At 38.9% G+C, this 20,995-nt stretch overlaps 1 protein-coding gene across 5 annotated transcripts in view; it reads left to right on the top strand.

Moving 5' to 3' along the window:
- Positions 1–20,995, top strand: part of mcf2l2 (MCF.2 cell line derived transforming sequence-like 2) — a 111,045-nt gene that overhangs the window by 21,358 nt on the left and 68,692 nt on the right. For 3 of the 5 annotated variants that reach the window (XM_085447161.1, XM_085447160.1, XM_085447162.1), the window contains 14 exons: positions 6,213–6,296; positions 11,254–11,368; positions 11,668–11,758; positions 12,253–12,372; positions 13,430–13,546; positions 13,657–13,806; positions 14,370–14,494; positions 14,603–14,717; positions 17,449–17,568; positions 17,769–17,960; positions 18,946–19,137; positions 19,225–19,411; positions 19,608–19,705; positions 20,658–20,746. In XM_085447161.1, coding sequence (XP_085303287.1) covers positions 6,213–6,296; positions 11,254–11,368; positions 11,668–11,758; positions 12,253–12,372; positions 13,430–13,546; positions 13,657–13,806; positions 14,370–14,494; positions 14,603–14,717; positions 17,449–17,568; positions 17,769–17,960; positions 18,946–19,137; positions 19,225–19,411; positions 19,608–19,705; positions 20,658–20,746 — 1,795 coding nt within the window. The remainder of the gene's footprint in view (positions 1–6,212; positions 6,297–11,253; positions 11,369–11,667; positions 11,759–12,252; positions 12,373–13,429; positions 13,547–13,656; positions 13,807–14,369; positions 14,495–14,602; positions 14,718–17,448; positions 17,569–17,768; positions 17,961–18,945; positions 19,138–19,224; positions 19,412–19,607; positions 19,706–20,657; positions 20,747–20,995) is intronic. The other 2 variants (XM_085447158.1, XM_085447159.1) reach the window with 1 other exon arrangement.

The raw sequence follows: 20,995 nt of genomic DNA, 5'->3' as shown, positions 1-20,995 counted from the left end.
CGAACATAACAGCACACAACATGGAGTGTGCAAAACGAAACACACATGACTGTGGTGACAATGTGTGAGAGCATGCTGTTTAATCCCTTTCAGAGCAGATGGATTAGGGTCACAGCCTAGGTGTGTATATTCTAGCAGTGTGTGATAGTGTTGGCTCCATATTTTTGTGGCTGTGTGAGAAATTACTGGCCACCTTTTGGGTACACTGAAACTCCTTCACTCAGTGCTGTGATCACTTTCATGTCTTTTTGGTATTTTAACAAGAATTGTTAACATTTAACATAGTTTAGATATGTTAGTGGACAGAAGCCATTTTGTCTGTAATCAAGGCTTTAATGACATGAATTACACTGGACAAGTCCTTTCCAGACAAAGTCAAGCTTGTCTTTTCCTGCTTTGGTAAGACCTCTGGGTCTGTGTGACCATAGCTGACCAAACAAAAGTGCATAGTCAGGGGATCTTACAAAAAAATACTGCTTGGAATGGGGAAATATTTCTAAAACATTTTAGCTAGCAGTGGGATTTACTAGTGACATGTGCAGTGCTCATGATGACCTGGAACTGGATGAGGGGTTAGGAAAATAAATGGATGTTTTATCCATAGACTGTATATGAAAAGTGGAGATAGCTTAAAAAACAGTGAGTTCAGTACAGAAGTGCTTTGGAGCTGCGTTCTTCTACAGGCCAGCAGGGGGCGACTCAGTTTGTTTGCAAAAGAAAGTCTACGGAAAAAACAGGTCCTGTGATCTGTTATATCTTCACTCCGGGTTACTAGTATAACAATGATACTCGGACCACGACGTAACTTGAGGTATTTATTATAACGGCATAACTTAACATGGAGCTAGCCCGAGCGACAGCCTAAAGCTGGTTTCCCATAATGCCTCTGGGCATGACCGCTACGGGTCCTGTTATAACCCAAAATACACAACATGATCCATGCCCTCAGTAAATACTTTCCCGGTGAGTTATGAGATCAGTCCCTAGTTTCACTTCATAGAGAACAAAACATTATGCTCATTTTCTACATTATAGTCCCCATTAAGCTCCACAACAACAATAGTTGGTAGTAGTTACAATTAGTTGGTAGCCCATTACAGTTTAAAAAGCTAATTTTTCAAATCAATAGGCAACGTCCATCCTTTAAACACAGGTTTTGGTTTGATCATTATGCCAGCTCAAATTATAACTCCAGCACTATCTTACATTGATTATGGTTCATGTTCAGTCTGCCAACCTCAGGACTTTGGTGTCATATCCTTTATCCTGGTTTTGTTGAACAAGACGCTGATGTCACTGTACCTTTACTGTGTTCTTACATACACAGAAGAAGAAAGTACAATAAATACTACATCTATTACATGCACCAGTGGGACTAGATGTAAAAGGGGAGTGTAGATATAACCAAAAATCAAAATTGCTTGGAATATGCCTTGTTGTTTACACACTGCTAACACCATCTGATCTCCATCAGAGCACTGACAATATATTTTGTTAACTTGCTGCTGGCGCAATGAGGACTTTGTCAAACTGAAAAAATGTCCCACCCTTTGAAGTAGGGCTGTAAGGTTTGCAGCTTTCCTCATGGGGCTATAATTTTGGCCATATTGAACAGGAGCTGCTGCCCAACATAGAAACAGATGCTAGTGAACCATTTAATTGTAGTAGTTCAACATATCTACAGAAAACTTTGTTAGTTCCTGCGTGTTGTTGTCCAAGCTTAATCTCCCAAATTAAGAATTTCACTGGTGCCATTAGAGTTCATTGCGTCCTTATAGGAGTTCTTCCTGCACGTACCCTTTGTCTCCTCAGGACTGCTTCAGTTTCTAAAAACAGCACTTTTCTGTCAAGCCTTGAAGTGGTCATGCATCACATCTGTCTTCACCACTCCTTTCTACTTTGATGTTCCAACAATACAGAACAGTCTCCCTCGTCGGGTGCCTGACCTGGATCTGATTGTATAACACTACTGTTCTGAATGTTCTTAGACAAAATTTCCTATACTTTTTTTTTTTAAATTAACCTGATCTTGAAAACTTTGTTTTTTTATTTAAAATGATATTAAACAGTGCAACCACTATATTAAATTTACCACAGGGCAAAAGTTTGCATTGGATGTTTGTTTTATAAAATGTTTTAGAATAGACACTTGTCACAGTGATGGATTGATAGTACACAGTGTTTAGTTTTATGTAGCCAGAGCAGTTTGCACAAGTTGCACAAGTATAGCAAATATTAGATACTCCGAAGACAAGGTTTTGTTTTAAGAAGACATTGTTGTGTGTTCTTAGCAAAATCAACAAAATCTTATAAAACATTTCAGGATGCACTCGTCTGTAACAGAAGCTGAATTTTTAATATCCTTGGTGTGTCAGTAGAATCAGATAGTAACAACAGAGGTACATTGATGATGCCTCCATTAGCGTCCACTACCAGCTGTTATGCTCTTCTGCTTCTGTCCCCACTCCCACTAGCACAAGACCTACCCAAGCATGTTTCAGAGTAATAAAGTGCAGTCAGTGTAAATGCATGTCTTTATTCTCTGTAACAGAGAAAGGCTTGTTCACTGCACAGTGCACTTAGAGCTTTACCCTGCAGGAGAACCATAATAAACATTAAACCAGAGCAGGAATACATATCCTTAAAGCCTCGTCTAAGAATGCTTTGTTCCAGTTCCTTATAAATGTCATATGAACAGCAGTCAGAAATGGATAGCTTTAGAACTGGCTGCTTAGGATGAACATGTGATGTGCAAAGAAAAATGGAGATAAAGGTCCCTAAAGTCAGCCTATTATTATGTGTTCTGCCATGTATGCTTTTGTCTGTCATATAATTACTGTTCCACTGCTGTTTGATCATATTAATGCTGGTCTAAATTATAAGGCTTCAGATTGCTTTAAATGCTTTGCTTCTATGTTTGAATCTTTATTCATCTGAATTCTATTCAGTTTTATTCATATAGTGCAAAATCACAACAGGAGCCGCTTCAAAGTACTTTATATTGTAAAGTAAAAACCGTATAATAATACAAAGCATATGGATCACATTTGTATGACGAATCCCTAATATGGTCATCTCAAACACATACTGTAGCTCTGGCTGAGAGAACAAAAGACCCACCCACATACTCTTTAAGCCTTTGTGAGGGGCTGCTAATTAAAAGACAGTTGGGTTAAGATATGAAATGTTAAAATGGCTTGTTTCAGACTGAGGAACTCAACCAAAACCCAAGATAAGATAAATAACAATTGCTTTGAACTGCAGATCACACAAAGCTCCTATAGAGACCATAAAATATGGACTTATAAGTCTATTTCATAGCAAAGATGTTCAGTAGAGTTGCATATTCTATTTTGGCCCGAACTGATTAATTCTTGGCTCTATTTGATTCATCACAAGACATATTATCTTAATGCTAAATACAATAAAATGTTACACAAAGGGACAATTTTACATCACTGGTAAATATACACTTGGCTGGTACATTTTAGCTACTGGAAACCTTTGTTGGCGAAAAGTCACTTGATGCGTAATTTGTGAGAAAAGTTCTACTTTTTCTACTCAAGATCCACTTTTCTTTTCTTGAGTTGTTGGTAAAAAATCATTCAAGTTCTCTTTGAGTTTGCATATTTTATGTGAAACATTTTTAGGTTCACATCAGCAATAATACTGGTGTACTAACAGAAATGTATGGGAAAATAGCTCAGTAGCCTAAGGTCCATGTTTGAGCATTCAGCCAGCACCAGTTTAGGGCAGTCAGCTTAAACAGTAAACTGCTTTGATTCAGTTTTTATTGTAAATTGAATTTGGAGTACAGCAGCAATGCCCCTTTCCACTTACACGTTCTAACAAGTCCAACAGGTAGAGAAGATTGTCAAAGATACGGAAAATCAAATAACAAAAATCAAACAAAACAGTGTCAAATTATATTATAACACCTTCCTGCCCCCATTTTGTCTGTTTTTTCCTAAATGAATGCAGACAGATACTTTCTTATTAGTCTCTGAACCCCTGACTGATTCTGCTGACCTTTGAAATGGCCAATAATGTTTATGCTACCTGCAATCAATTTTCTCTATAAAACAATGTCTTTAGATTTTTCAACTTTAAAACATATCAGAGGATTTTTGTGCTTCAAGTTCAGAGGTATATACTGATGTTTTATGAAAAAATGTGTGCGTATATTGATACGTGCTTATCTCTCTTCTGTAGGTAAGGTCACAAAGTGTCCAGCCTAGGGACTGTACTTTTTATATTAATGAGTGAAATCTGTTGTTGGCCTCAACGCCTTTCTGTGGTATCTGTTTTGTTTACTTTTGACTTCCTTATTATGCATACCTGTATCTGCACTTAAACTCAGAAAGCAACTTGTCTGGATGAATGTCATGGATCGCTGTGTGGCAGGCAGGATGAGGACCCAATCGCAAAACTCACAGACTCAGGGGATGAACTCAAAAAGCAGCTTTATTGCTGACAAAGGATGACAGGAAATACAAAACTAAACTGGGAAAAACTAACAAAGCTCACCAAGGAACACAGGGGAATCACACACAGCATGAGGGAGAACACGACACAGAACTGAGGGAGACGCAGACATAAATACACAGAGGGTTAACGAGGGAAGTGGGAGCACACGGGGAACACAGGTGACACTGATAATCATAACAAGACACGGCAGGAGTGAACACCACACTGGCGGGAGACGGGCAAAGTAAAACAGGAAGTACAGAGGTTCAGACAGGAGGAGAGAGAGCACGGGGAAAACACAGACATAACGGGCTGGGGAAAACATAGAATAAACACAAAGAGAGACAAGGGCTCATGACTACACAGAGGGGCACACAGGGGGTAAGAGTCACGAAGGGAAAACACTTAGGGAACAACACACCAGGGCAACTCAGGAAACATGGCCTAAATAAGGAACAAAATACAAAAATACATGAAAACTAAGAATACTGGGCCAACATGGCCCAGGACCATGACAATGAAATGGTTGAACGTGGCTCACAGTGTGTTTGAAGATGAAAATTCTTTCAGTAAGATGACAGATTCAGGACTGGAGTGATAATATCTACCTGTAGAAATGTCTGCTTTCCCTATTTCTCATTGGTACAAATACCCATTAAATTGTTCTGCGACTTACATTGGAGACTCCTGAAGTATTCATAATGCATCATGAAAACCTGGTTAATCAGACTCTGCATGGCATAGATGTATTTTCCTTGTATTGTTTCTAGTTGCCTGCTTCCATTCCACATCACCAAAGAATTACAAATGGAGCTAGGTGCCTGTCTATTCAGAGGATTACTGAGAAGCTTCAGGTGCTCAAGAGTGGTAAAGAACTGCTTGCTAGCCAAGCCTGTCAGGTCTCACCATTGTAATTCTCTAATTGCAGAGCGCTTACGTGAGTTAGCCCTTGCTATTGTCAAACTCATGTCACAGTTGGTAGTTGCAACGGCTACCAGACGTTGCAACTACGCTACCAGACATCCAAATCGTACTGTGGTTTTCTGCAGTGCTCCATGAAATAGCTACTTCATAGCTTTATAACTTTATAACTTTATACTCTAATGTGATTTTGTGTGCTAAGCTGCTAAGCTAAGGTTAAGCTTTTGATCAGTCAAACTAAAGGCTTGCCTTTTTTATTCAATTTATACGGAAGTCTGTATTAGCTCCTCATCTTGCAATTCATGACATGACTGGAAATCTTTATTCCGGAGTTATCTGCTAGAATAGAATAGTCATTTTTGGCTGTTTTGTTTTTAGGGTCCATTTTAATAAATGTTAATTAATTTGATATAAAATTAATTTTACGTAAGTAAAATTGTGCTAGCAATGCTACAACTGAGCTGCACGGCTACCAGACATCCAAATCTTACTGTGGTTTTCTGCAGTGCTCCATGAAATAGCTACTTCATAGCTAAGCACTTTGAATCACCTTGTTGTTGAATTGTGCTATACAAATAAACTTGCCTTGCCTTGCCTTGCCTTTATAACTTTATACTCTAATGTGATTTTGTGTGCTGCACTCTAGCCTGTTTTCTTTGATCTCCGATTAAATGATCAACTGGTCTTATGTGTGGCCTTTTTGATTTTATATTGTAGTATAATATACTTTTATATCATATGCAGCTGATATATGATATATGATATCTGTAATGTCTTTTCAAAATAGATCCATGGATAATTTACCGTTTTTTGCCTCCTTTCAGATGAGATCATGCAGCAGGACATCAGGCCCCTGCTGGCCGTAGACATCATAGAGCAGCTTCACCGCCAGTTTGCCTCGCTATCTGGTAAGTAACCTGCAATGTTCTATTTGCCCTCATTCCATACCTGAAGTTCATGTTAGGTGGAGGTATTGAAACAAAACTCTGGGTGGGACAACAAATGAGCCGTTAAAAGGAGACAAATAAGGAAAAACAGGAGACACAACAAAAGTAGCAAACACAGGACAGAGTATCTGTTAACTCATGAATACTGCTATAGTACCATAACAGAAACATTAATAATCACACCATTATCATTACTAGCTACATTAAATCCACAGTTCCGTAAATTTAAGAGAAAAATATTGCACATATTTAGTCTTTTATGGCCATTATGTAACATGGAGCACTAATTAAAGCCTTTTTCATTTTTTACCCCTGACATCCTGTTACAGTACCACTTCTCCCTGTGCCTTCATGCTTACTGTAACTAAAGCTTCGAACCCAAATTGATTTTAATGATTTTGATATTTCAAAAAACCCCAAAAACATTCTCAGCAGTTTTTTAGCTGATGTTCTATTTTTGTGTTTTGTATCACAAGTTATGCAAGTGCCAGAAGAAAGGACTTCATGTGTAACTCAGCTGCTTCACTCTCTCATGACTTTTTATTCTTCACCGAGGAAATCACAAGCAAACGGATAATATGAGGAAACCACTGAAATCCCTTCAGCTGACTTGCTCACTGATTCTATTTGTTGATTTTTAAAAAAAAGAGGAAATCTGCTGGAGTGATATGTAATCATGATTCATTTAATTCCACAAAACACAGCAGTTCACTGGAGGTTTATACACACACAGATCTTCCTGTCCACATGTTTTGGGTTTTCTTTTAATTCCCCCTGGGGATTTGGGGCTTTTGAAAGTTCATTTGGCATTTTCAAGTTTGCTATGGCACTGAAACCTTATTCTCTTATTTAACAGTATTATTATATTCTGTCCTGGCATCTAGGTGCAAGTATCTGCTTTCTTGCAAACACACAAAATGGAGCTTGGTCAAAGATAGTGGATGCTATGATCTCGGGGGGTTTTTATGTTGTGCTTAAGTTGGCATTTGAATTCCTTATTTAAGATGTTCTCTGTTTGTTTTTAGGCATCCTGAGCTTTAAATAGAGTTAATTTTGCCTATATTTTCCATTTCACTGTTTCGTTATTGTTGTTACTTCCTGTTTTTTTTTATGGTAGTTATTTGTCTCCAGCTTTACTGCCCCACTACCTGTCTTGTTGTCCTTGATTACTTTGACCTGCATCTCCTGACTCTTCTGTATCCAGCTCCCTGATTTCCCTTTTGTCCTGACTTCGCAGCACTCTTTTCTCTACCAGCTGACCTACCAGTCTCTTCCTGCCTGTTGCCTGTCTATTTTGTGGTTAAGCTTTTGATCAGTCAAACTAAAGGCTTGGCTTTTTTTATTCAATTTACACGGAAGTCTGTATTTAGCTCCTCATCTTGCAATTTATGACATGACTGGAAATCTTTATTCCGGAGTTATCTGCTAGAATAGAATAGTCATTTTTGTCTGTTTTGTTTTTAGGGTCCATTTTAATAAATATTAATTAATTTGATATAAAATTAATTTTACGTAAGTAAAATTGTGCTAGCAATGCTACAACTGAGCTGCACATAACATGTTGTGTAATACTGATTTATTAATTCAAGATTTCATCCAACACACATCTTCCAGGGAACTGCTTCCTCCAGTTCTTTATAGGCTTCAGATAATAACATCTCAGGGAAATTGGCTGCAATAAAGATAAAGTCATAGCACAAAGAATTGTGTAAAAACACGAGCCAATAAAAAACCAAGAATGAGTAGACCACCAGACACTTTCAAATTCTAAAATGTAATATACACATTAATGTTGTATCACCTTTTAAACTGAGAGCTCCATACGTGACAGAAGAAACATGAGAAAACATAAGCATTTTGTTTGCTTTTTGATTTCTTAAAAAAATATTTGAACATTTTTTTACAGCAACTTAAAGTTCAATTTGAAGCCTTAAAAACATTTAAGTGGTATATGTTTCTTTGTTTCTTTGTGTTATTGAAAAGCTTTTCATTTGAGGAAGTGTGGATTTGAACTTTGTTGCTGAGACTATTGATGAGGAGAACATTAGTGGATGAGCAACTCTTAAAATGAGTTACACTAAAAGTAATATGCCATACCTTTAAAATATTGAATTCAATTCTTTTTTTCTTTGTTTTTTTTAGTCTAATTGGCACAAACACCTAGTTGTGCAGTCTGCTGTTACAAACTCTTATGAAATAATTAACAAGAGTTGTTCTAAAGAGCTCACCAAAAGCTTTTAGAAGTCATAATAACTCACCCATGAAGTGGTGGACCATATTAATCTACAGAGAAGTGTTACAGAGATACATAGTGTGAAAAAGTCACAGACATCCTAAATTCAGTAAATGCAAAGATTCAAACCTCCTCTGGTATTAGCATCAGCACAAAAACTGCCACCAGAAGCTTCTTGGCATAGGTTTGCATGGCCAATCAGCTTCTGTAGGTGTAATGCGTAGGTGGTTCACTACATGTATTTGCACATCATAGCTCACAATGATAAGCCAATGCGACCAGTTATTAACTAGCATGGAGCTGGTGGAGCATTGCTTTTAGCATCCCAGCATTCACACTTGGTGCCCTCAGACTTTTCCAGATGTGCTGTTAGTGGTGACACAGCAGTCTGTGTGGTTCTCCAGGGATGCCTCTCATTCCTTCTCTCAGTCGTCTCACCAAACAGCCAAAATAACTGTTTCCAAAAGTTCCTCTCTCAGCATTACTTGCCTCTAGAATTACATAAGGGTAACACAAGTCTGGTTCATAGTCCTCACCACATGTGTGTGCCTACTGTGAGTGTGTGTGCCTTCTCAGTAGGATCCAGGTTTAAACGCTATGATCATTTGGTTTGCTATTTTTGTCTCTCTGTATACACATTTTATATATACATGAACTGGAACCAGTGAGGGTTTCCTTTTGCCAGAGACCAGTTAGGAAGTATACCAAACAATTTCATGCCTCTTTTCTTAGAGTTTTTATGATTTTGTTTTCCCTCATGGACAGCTGCAGGATTTGTTGCTTTCTTTTGATTCTCCTTAAAAAGTAAAGGGGAAACACATCACTGAGTGGTCAGTGTAAAACCCGTCACTTTTTCTGGGTTAGATGACCTTTGCACTACTAGCAGCAGACAAGGAGTTGCAAGCAGGAAATTGGAAACATGCTCATTTCACATACTTTTACGGCAGTAACTTTATTAGGGAGAATTAACAGAGTCTTTTATGTTCTTAGAGAGGAAAATGTATATTTTTGTGGAGTGTAAAAGGTTTTCAAAATAGTGTTTCCTTCTTTCTACAAGTTTCAGAAAGTTGATATGACTATATCTGGCAGACATAAAGCATTATTTGAGTCATTTTAATTTAATTTACACTACTGGAGCTCTGTTTTGGTTGGTTCTCCTTAGTGGGAAATATGGGTTCTATAACATCTCATAATGTTTTGGGATTTAACTAATAACACTGCAGCACTTACCTGCCTTGCCTAACAGATGTTTTTTAAATGCCAGTATCACAGATGTCAGACCATGACTCCCACTTTCTTCCCCTCCTGCAACGTGTTGAGTATAAACTTTCCATTCTCAGCAAGTTAGTTACATGTTTGTGGTTGAGAGATGCTGGTCAGACAAAATTCTAAACCAACAAAAATATCCTCAGATGTGCTGATTCAAGGTTATGCACAGCCCTTTAATGTCTGTATGAATGTCTGTAACTTTTAGCATTACAAACACTGTTAGTTTTTTTCTCAAGTAGCATGCCGTAGCAATGTTTTATTTGTCAAGCCAGCAGATTTATGGCTCATGCTCACCATCTAGTGACATTTCGAGAGATGTGCAAGTATTGGATTTTTTCAATCTGTATCTGCAACTAGAAGTGTCAAGACTACTGGTTGCACACTGGCTCCTTGTAGGGCCCTTTTATAGATCTGCAAAGGTAAAGCATACTGATGATCAAATATAGTAAGCCACAAAAGCCTTGATTACGAGACAGAATTAACAATGAGAACACACAAGTTTGAAAATAGTATACGACTAGTATTTTTAGACTTGTGTTTTGCTTAGCATTTACATTAGCCAGTTTAAGTTTATGAAATAATCATGGTTTGAGTTCAATAATTTCTTTTAAATCTTGAAACATTATTTAGATTATGGTTTAATGGTGTTTATTTCAGGTACATCTACAAAGTGTTGCAGACATTGAACAATGACACTAGAGGGTTATCCGCTGTAGTGAAATGTGACATGAAGAACATTAATTCATAGTTATATAGTGCTTTCTAGTCTTACTGACTACTCAAAGCACTTTTTTCACAATACAAGCCACATTCAAATCTCAAGAAGACTGAAGCACACAGCCTCATCCACAGCAAGGACCAGTAATTCATGAGTCAAGTATAAGACTACCCTGAGGTCTTATACTTGACTCATTGAACAGTTTGGTCTTCTTACAGTTGGCAATGAAGACAAAAAGAGTGAAAACAGTAAAACCAAATCTGTGAGAAGTGTAAATAAAATGTTATGGTTGGACATATACTAAGAACACAATGTAGTTTAACTTTAATTGAGAGCCTAAAGGAACAAACATAGTACTGAGGTGTTAGAGTTGGGGTGTTCCTCTACCATTTTACATTTAGTAGAACCACATTCCCAAAAGTCATTGCCCATTCCCCATGTCGCTAATTTCATCTGGGTGCCTGTAATACGATTCCTACTGGGAAAACAAAACAATTTCATATATTCTGATTTAAATGGTGTCTTAACTTTCATTTCAGATATCTTAAATGAAACACAATTTCATACAGCTGTGATGGAGGTTTTACAGATGTCCGCATTTCAACTTAAAGGGAATCCTTTAAGTTATCAAATGATAAAATGTCTTGCAATACAGTTACTGCAGTTATTGATTTGGGTTTATTTTTTCTGTGCTATAGGAGGGCGAGGGAAAGATGGTGCCCCCATCATCACTTTCCCAGAGTGCTCAGGCTTTAGCGAAGTGCCAGAGGAAGATTTCCTCAATGTAGTTACTTACCTGACCAGCATCCCCAGGTATGTATACTCACACACAATTAAAACTAATAACGAGAAAGATCATAAAGATAAAATTCCATTTGATTCAAAACTATCCCCACAGGATCACATTTGATCCTGGGTGCTTAAACGTCTTCACTGCTTAATCTCAACAGTAATTTCATAAGGCTTTCTGGAAATTATGCTTAGTGGTGTACTAATTGTGTATTCCTTGAAATGTGGACAATTCTTGAGTTCTGTATTTTCCGGAGCCTGAAACCTTTGGGAATTTGATTAGCATGGCCTATAACTTTAAATTGTTTTCCTCCTCTCTCCAGCCTGGATGCTGCAAGCATTGGCTTCATTATCATCATCGACCGGCGGAAGGATAAATGGAGCTCAGTAAAGGCCTCTCTATCCAGGATCGCTGTAAGTTCAGTGAGATACTTAAATCACCATAGAAATATATACAAGGACCTTTTTAAAATGTTTCTTTTAAGTCTTTGTGTTTCCTACACCGGCGTAACAACCCTGTGAAAGCCTCATTTTCTTTTGGGCCCTTACCGTCACATTGTACCAGAGCAATGGATGGATCACAAACACATTCATTGTAGAATTCCTCATTTAACAATCAATTTCAATGCAATGGCTTGTAGTACACACCTATATCACAACAAGAGTGCCTCTAGAACAAATCTCTTCACTCCTTCCTATTTTAAACACCATTTTTACTATCAGGCTCAGTGAGCTTGAACTAAAATGGGCAGATCTTTCATAACATGCTTCTGTAACAAACTAATTATGACCTGCAATAGTTTTATACCAGAAGAATATATTTTAGCTTGTTACAAGCAACTTACAGATAACCATGAGAATGAAAAGATGCACTATCTTATTTTAAGTTCATTTGTTATATTTTCCAGGGGGCATTCCCAGGAAATCTTCAGTTAGTGTTGGTGCTGAGGCCATCCAGGTTCTTCCAGAAGCATATAGCAGATATTGGGATCAAACTACACAAGGATGACTTCAAAATGAAGGTACCGGTAAGCATGCAGGTGTTTTATTCTGAGCCAGGGTATGGTTCTGAAACAGACACCTAAAAGAGAGACAAAAAGTATTCCCCATGATAATAGTTAGCTTTTTTGATATACTGAAAGAGAAAACATGTCATCCAAACACACAGAGATGCTATGCTTTAACACAACGAGGGATTTTTTTTCCATAGAACAATTCCTTAAATTGCATAAGGTGTGATTTTTTTTTTTTATCACAGCACAATTAAACCTAACATTTCAATAGCAAAGTATGAAAAGCATCAAGCATGCACCACCCACCCATCCATCCATCCATCCAACCATAACTCCATCCATCTATCAGGAAAACTACACTTTCCTCTCCCTGGCCACTTTCTCCAGTGTTTCCTGGAGGACTCCAAGCTTGTTGAGAGATGTTATGTCTCTTTTGTAGGTGTTAAACATAACTATAGCTTTTTATCCTTTGATGGGCATGTCAGTGGTATCAAAACGATATAAAAATACTGACAAAGACAGACACAGTGGATCAGTTGTCAGAGTTGTGTAACATAACCAGGTCTTCCTCAATCCACTGTTTTGTTAAGATAAACACTGTGTCACATTTTTGAAGGACTGAGCAACAGTGAGCAAAGAGGTTTGGTGGGAAAGAAAGACTGGCTGCTTTGACAGGAAAATCACACAACAGGAAAATTGCATTTATTTTTTGTGAGGGAAATCATTTCATCATAGATCTTAGGTTTTAGCTAAACAAGATAAATAAATTATTCATGAATACATATTTTGATACTTATTTTCAAGTCAGCACCTACAAATGCATCTCGTTTTTTAAAATTGTGTATGCAAATGTAGTAATAAAAACAATAACCCCTTACTTATATGGTGCTTTTCAAAGCAAAGTTTTGAAAGGTACAAAGTGTATGTCTTGTAAACCAAAATGTTTGATTTCCTATTTAGTAACTTACCAGGCAACGCTTCCCATCTTGCAACAACATTGACTATGAGAAGTTGTTCTACCAATTTTACTTAATAATAATGGAGCACGTAAAGCAATGCACTGTGTTTGCAGATCGTGATGCTGAACTCGCTGTCTGACCTACATGGCTATGTGGATAAAAGCCAGCTGACCCGAGAGTTAGGAGGAAACCTGGAATACTGTCACAGTCAGTGGATACACCACCGAACAGTGAGCACTGACTTACTGTAGCATTCAATACCAGATTTGACATTATAGCAGGTGTATGGTGAGCTAGATTAGAAGACATTGCAGAGTAACATGTGAGTCTGTTTCCATAGGCCATAGAAAATTTTGCCATGACAGTGAAAACCACAGCCCAGATGTTACAGAAGTTCGGGACAGACCTAGCAGAGACAGAGCTGCCCAATGACGTCCAGTGCACCAAAGACCTCCTTACAGCACACACCGACAAACACAATAACCTCAAGGTAATGTGGTGCATTAAATATGCTAGGACACACACACACATATTAACATGAGACAAAGCAAGTATTTTTACACTAGTATATCTGGTTAGCACTGGTGCCTCACAGCAAGAAAGTCTTGAGTTCAATTCCACCATCACGCCATGGTCTTTCTGTGTGGAGTTTGCATGTTCTCCCGGGTCCTCCGGCTTCCTCCCACAGTCCAAAGACATGCAGTTAGTGGGGTTAGGTTAATTGGAAACACTAAATTGCCCATAAGTGTGAATGCAGGAGTAAATGTGAGTGCAATTTGCTGTTAGCCCTGCAACAGACTGGCGACCTTTCTAGGCTGTACTCTGCCTCTCGCTCTAAGACAGCTGGGATAGGCTCCAGCCTTGGAATATTCTACGTGACTGACTTTACCTACTTCAAATATCAGTTTTAAATGCAAAAGTGTAGATGTCTTTAATTCCTCTACTACATGTACTTGGATATTTCTGCTGAAATAGGAACTTGCACAGATTTGCAAAAGTTTCTCTATGATATTAATGTTCTGTGATATTAATGCTTCTGTTTCTGTGAATCAGGATGAACTGAGGCTAGCTGTGAAGCAAGGCACCACCTTGTATAGTTGTATAAAAGATCAGTCAGCCAAGTCAGAGGATCATGAACTCAACCCTGATGAGATGGAAAACCAAACTACTGTGGAAAGGTAACAAACGACAAAGACTCCTTTATAGATGTCATGCACACTGTATATTGTTATGTATTTTGAGCAATTATGTACCAATTCTCATTACATTTGTAATCTGTGTTTTAGGCTTTTGGCCCAGCTAGATGAGACAGAAAATGCCTTTGAACAGTTCTGGAGCAAACACCATCTCAAACTGGAGCAGTGCCTACAGTTGCGTCACTTTGAGCAGGACTTCAGAGAGGTAAAGTATGCCATTGCCATGCAGCCTTTGGTTTTTCATGTGAGGTACTGCAAGTAGACCAGTGGAAAGGGCAATGTTTCGCATCTTCACATATTACAATGAGTGTATGTCCTCTACATTTCTAAAAATGTTTTTTTAATATCACATTTTTATGAAACAACTTGATCTTGGGATAATTTAATGCAGAGAGAACAGGGATGAGTGAATCTTTCATTTTTACAAATAATGTTTTGCAGAGGTGGCCCCTTGCTGTGTGTGTTCCCTCCGCTCTCTCCCCACCGATGCGTACACTGTCCGGTCTTGTGGTGTTTGTTGTGTCGAATCTAGCATAGAATACGTTTAGATCCTCACACAGAGGCCGTGGTGTGCTGATTTTCCCCTCTTTAGTCTGTGAATGTGTTTAGTCCCTGGCACATTCTCCCACGATTGTGAAATTGCTGTTCCACTTTGTCCCTGTACTCCCGTTTGGCTGCTTTAATGAGTTGGTAATTTGCGTGTTTGTAGTCCAATGTGTTCGCGGAGGCAAAAGCAGTGTTCCCTGCCGCCAGTGCAGTGCAAACATCACTCTTAATCCACGGTTTTTGATTTGGGTAGACTTTTAACTGTTGTGGGTGGGACGACATCTTCCACGCATTTTCTGATAAATCTGTAGACTGAGTTTGTGTCCTCATTGATGTCGTCAGCAGCCATGTGAAACATTCCCCAGTCCGCGTTATCAAAACAGTCCCACAACATGGACTTTGATTGGTCCGACCAACGGTATAAACGCCGCCTCTGGGTGTGCGGTTTCCTTACTGCTAATCGCGCTGTACAGTTCTCTGCATGTTCGATCAGTGTCGGCTTGTGGGGGGATGTAAACAGCCATAATAATGACTGCTGTAAATGCTCTCTGTAGCCAGAATGGCCAGCACTTAATCATCAGGTACTCCAGGTCCAGTGAGCAGAAGGAGTTAACCGGGTGCACGTTGGGGCAGTCACATCAGCTGTTGTTGATGCACACACCACCGCCTCTGCCTTTCTCAGTTTGCTCCTGTGACCAATGCGCTGCCCGGAACCCCCGTAGTTGTATGGCGGAGTCCGATAGCCAGGTTTCTGTGAGGAAGATCACGCAGCAATCCCGCATCTCTCACTGGAATGAGATCCGTGTCCGAAATTCGCACAGCTTGGTCTCCAGAAACTGCACAATAGCCTGTAATAAACTGGAGAGCGGTGGTCTGTTAGTGGGCCATCTCAGTCGAACCAGAACGTTGGATCTTCTGCGTCGGCGTTTGCGGCCTCCTCCACGGGGCCAGAACAAAGGTGTCTCAGGCAAGATGAATGGGGGGTTGCAAACTTGAACTCAGGTAAACGATAAGAAAATTCAGCTCTCAGGCCCCCTCCTTGATTCAGAGATGGTCTTTCCCTTTTCACGTAAATGGCCTCCTTGACTCCACGCTCAAACCAGCGTTCCTCCCTGTCCAGGATGTGTACATCCTCATCCTTGAAACAGCGTCCACTGGCCTGTAGGTGTAAATAGACTGCAGAGTCCTGGCCTGACAAGGCAGCTCTTCTGTGTTGTGCTAAAGGGTACATCTTTCGCCATCTTACAATGCTGTGATTGCAGCCATTACCCAACTCTCTGTGAATGGTACTCATGGCCATTGATCAGTGGGTTTTGGTCAGTGGTTGTTGATCAATGGTCATGAGAATTTGCATAATTAAGATTAAGGAACTGACCTCCCAGCTCATTGTTCCTTCAGGTTCAGTCATTATGCAAATGTACTGTTTATAAGATTGGGGAAACCTGCAGTCAGCTGAGACTGAAGACGTCACTTAGATGAGTGACGAAACGTTTCTCCCACAAAACGCTACGTCCATTTAGTTCCTTTTATTCGGTAACTAGCCAGAAAGTAAAAAGCAAGAATGCAGTGAATGAGTGAGCAGAGATGAAAAACTATGGGGACAACAGGGCAGATACCAGTTTCTTTGCTCACAGCTTACATCACTGGCACGTCTCCAACCTCCTAATAAAATAGAACTGTTATTCTCAGCAGTCATCACAGCTTCTTCTGGTGTAAAGCCAAAGACACCTTTTGCATAATGATAAAATCCAAGTGCCTTCAGAGGGCTATGCATATACATTCATAATACAGAGACAGGCATCACTTACTGCTATCAGTCAACATGATTAAACTAAAGGCCTTCTATTTTTATGTTTTAGATTAATTAAACACACGAAAACAGCAACAATAAAGGGAAATATTAACACCATGTGCCCCAAAACCTTAATACCCCCCCCCCCCCCCCAAAAAAAAAGTAAGAGTAACCCGACATACAAAAATGGAATAAAATGAAATTACAGTTGCTACAGTGTCAACAATAGCAAGTACTGTTGCCACCTTCTCCAAGCAAAGCACAGCTCTGATGCAGTTTCCACACTGATTAATATATAATACAGGCAGCCATGGTTTAGAGGAAAATACAGTCAGGGCAGAAAGAAAGGACCACACTGCCCCCTGCTGATGAATACTGAGATCACAGCCCTACTGCAGAATTCTTACAGAGCTACCAAGATACTGCTACTGTTTAATGTTTAAGCTGTGTTTTTACATTTTAAAAAAAGTTTTACACAAACTAAAGCAACAAATGTAATTCGTCGTTTGGTTTGTTTAACACGAGCAGAATAGATAACGAAGTAACTCAATGGTTCTCACTGCTTTTTCTCTGTTTCTCTCCAATCATTGGTGATCAGGTCAAAGTGTCTCTCGACAGCTTGATAGACAGTCTAAACAGCCTTTCAGACACTGGGGATTGTGTGGCCAGAGTTGAAAAAATGCTCAAGGAGCTAAAAACACTGGAGGAGAAAGCTCAGGTTTGTAATGGCACAGTTACACACACAATAGCACATAATCATTTAATAATATCGAATCATTACAAGTAATTTGGTTTCTTGTTAAAGCAATCATCATGAATCACTTTAGTAGAGTTGTAGAGTTACACAGTTGAGTGTGGATACCCTGAAGCTTTTGTTTGCACAGCTTAATGTATCATATTTAATTGATTTTCTTCCAGGCCACGCTGGAAAAGGCACAACTTCACGCACTGCATGGTGACCAGCTGATTCAGAGCAATCACTATGCTGTGGACTCCATCAGACCCAAATGTGTCGAGCTCCGTCGTGTCTGTGACGACTTCAGCAACGAGGTCAAGAAAAAGACAGATATTTTGTCCAAATCTCTGCAGATACACCAGGGCATAGATAAGGTAAGGATACCATGTGAGTCGTGTACATTTACAGATGGCTACAAATCCAAAAGTTTGACTTAACACAAGCCAGATGAAATGTGATGAATCTGTTCTTTGGTTGTTGTTTTTTTAATCTTTTCATTAGATAATTCTGGACCAAAATGTCCAGACAGTGGGACATGTTGTAAAATCACACTGACATATTTACATCTTAGAATGTCACGGCCTCTATTTGCATCCAGCAGATGGCGCAAGCATTGAGTTAAAGTTGTTTAATCTTGAGTCTCTGGCACCTAAATATAATGTAAATATTATTTTTTACTCAATGTTCTTAGTGAAATGTGCTGCTGAGCACAGCTTTAATTCCAAATTTGGTTCAACTGTTTCGATATTTTAAAATGAGTTGAAAACTGCTTGGACTACTATTTGATTAGATAAATCTACAATTACATAATATGTGTTCTACATTACACCTGTGACTCGACTGGTGTAATGTGACTCTTCCAAAAAAAGAGCTGATGGTTGTTTTTCTGTTTGAGTAAGGTGTGGACGGATCATTGTTTTGACTGGGCCATCTGTCCACACTGCAGCTGTAGACATATTCAAATAAACCGTCATTAACACGCTCATCACCGTGGCTTCAGTTCTCCCGGTTGCCACAAGACCAACTATTGCAGTCATTGTGTTTAAATATGAAAATCTAAATCTATTCTAATCTTATCGTACAAGAGCACTCACCATCAGTTTGACCAAATAATCTTTTTAAAGATAAAGATATTAAAGATATTAGAAGACTGACAACTTGACATAACTCAACAATCGAGGATTTTATTACCTGCATAACAAGTTTCTACAGACCCAACTGGGATTTTACTTGCAGTATTTTCCTCCTACTACCCAAATACAGGACTCTTACACTGTGACACCATATGTGAAGGGATGATTATGTTTTCTAAAACTGAATTCTTGGCTATTTGCTGATGTCATTAGATGTTGTGTGCAGGTTAACCAATGGTGTGAGTCTGGGATCTACTTGCTGGCATCCCAGGCTGTGGATAAGTGTCAGTCACAGGAAGGGGCAGAGTCAGCACTGACAGACATCGAACATTTTCTGGAGTCAGCAGAAAAGAACCAACTGACTGAACTGAGGAACCTGCACAATCAGTATGAGGTTGTCTTGTCAGAGGATATCAAGGTACAGTCCACAAACATAATACTTTGAAAGATGTTCTGTTGCAAAAATGATGAGGACAAAGGTAGATGTATAGCTTTTTACTCGCAGGGTAGTGTACTGAAGGCGCTAAAGAGACTGGAAGATGTTCAGGAGATGTTTGAAAAGCGGCATCTCAGTCTGAAGAGACTGTCAGCTAAACAGACAAGGCCCATCCAGCCTGTTGCTCCACGGCCTGAATCCTCCCCCAAACGGCCCTCAGTGAAGAACACCCCCAGGACTGCAGGAGGCCAACAGCGTAATTTGATCTTTGTGTTTTCAGCTAATTTAAATGAAGATATGTTCTTTTGGTTTTTGTCTTAACTGTAAGCTTTTGCAAGACTCTACAACAGTTAGATTAATCTGAAGTAATGCAAAGACTACAAACAAGAAAACACACAAACTTTGAAGAAAGAAAGGATCAAAGTTACCAGCGTGCTGTCATCTTGTTTCAGCTCTTGCTCGCAGAGCTTCCGATAATTCTAACAAACAGCAGGCTGAAGCTGATCTCAACAAGAAGAAGAACATAAGGAAGGCAAAGGGAGGAATCAAGGTAATGTCCTTAGGCTACACTTTTAAATCTCACTGAAACAGTAAAACACATTTAAAGTCCTGTTCATCTGTCTTTGACCTCATTTCCATTGAATTACATTTCATTTCACTCTGAAATGTGGTGGTAACAACAAACACAACAAAACTGATGGACCCAAACTATTTTTATTGGCTAAGAAAGGCTCTACTTTCAGAAACTTACCAGTTATTCATGGATGCACATAGGAAGCACAGTTGTTCAGTAGTCGGTACTGCTGCCTCACAGAGGCCCCTGGATTGTCTATATTAACACCTTTATTTCATAGTTTTTTTATTTATTTTTATGACTTTTAGTATTTTGAGTGAAAGAAAACATGAGATATGTGAATGGATCTACTTCATCATCTTCTTTATTCCCACCAGTAGAGGGCAGAGGGGTTGACTGGTCACACATTTTAATACTCAGTCCAAAAGTGTATGCCAATTTGGTGGTTGACTGTGCACTCGTATAATTTATTTTGTGACTCAAGCTTCCTGGAGGCCTGATGCCAAAAGAGCACAAACTCTTCTGGTCATGTTACATGTCACACAGTCAGTTTAATGAAGTCGTGGAGTTTTCAGCATACTTGGTCAAACACTCATCCCTCTTTGAAACCGTTTTTTTTTTCAGAAGAAAAAAACAACAATAATGCTGGTAGATATTCTTCTGAAAAATTTAAATCAATCATACGCCAGACACGAATGCTGTTTTTGTATAATGTTGGCAGATATCTGATCCTTCCTATAGCAAAGATATTTTACTGTTAAAAGGGGTTTTCCTCGACACTGATGCTCATAAGGGTATGTAAGCTCAGTGAGATTTTCTCTCTGATATTGGAAGGTATTTGGAGATTTTTTCTTGTAAAACACAGTGCTATAAAAACAAAAGAACTGATTCATTTAAAGCCACTTGTGCATATATTTGTGTGTTACAGATTGAGGTCATGCATGAAGAAAGCCAAGGAGGCTCCACACATGTTGTTGTGACAAATGAGACTGAGGAAAGTCTATCCAACAGACGCAGGTAAGGGGGGATAATGTCGTATTCCTGCGATTATAACAAAAGCACATCTTTTACAGCTGCAGTTTATTTTATGGCATAATTTTATGCAGTGTACTATACTCTTCCCAAGGATAGTGCAAGTATTTCTGACATGGTAGAAAAACAGTTAACGCCCAGATAAGTCCTCATAATACTTAACAAACAATATATATCCACATATCCTTTCAATCTTTAAAAATGTCATTTCTCAATCCAATATGTGTCTTGACC

This window comes from Copadichromis virginalis, linkage group LG23 (genome assembly GCF_057382275.1).
Source record: "Copadichromis virginalis isolate Kocher_CV1m ecotype Utaka linkage group LG23, C_Virginalis_male_GT1.1, whole genome shotgun sequence".
Lineage (NCBI taxonomy): Eukaryota > Metazoa > Chordata > Actinopteri > Cichliformes > Cichlidae > Copadichromis > Copadichromis virginalis.
The sequence above is the reverse complement of the archived record's forward strand: the minus strand, read 5'-3'. Positions and strand labels throughout refer to the sequence as shown.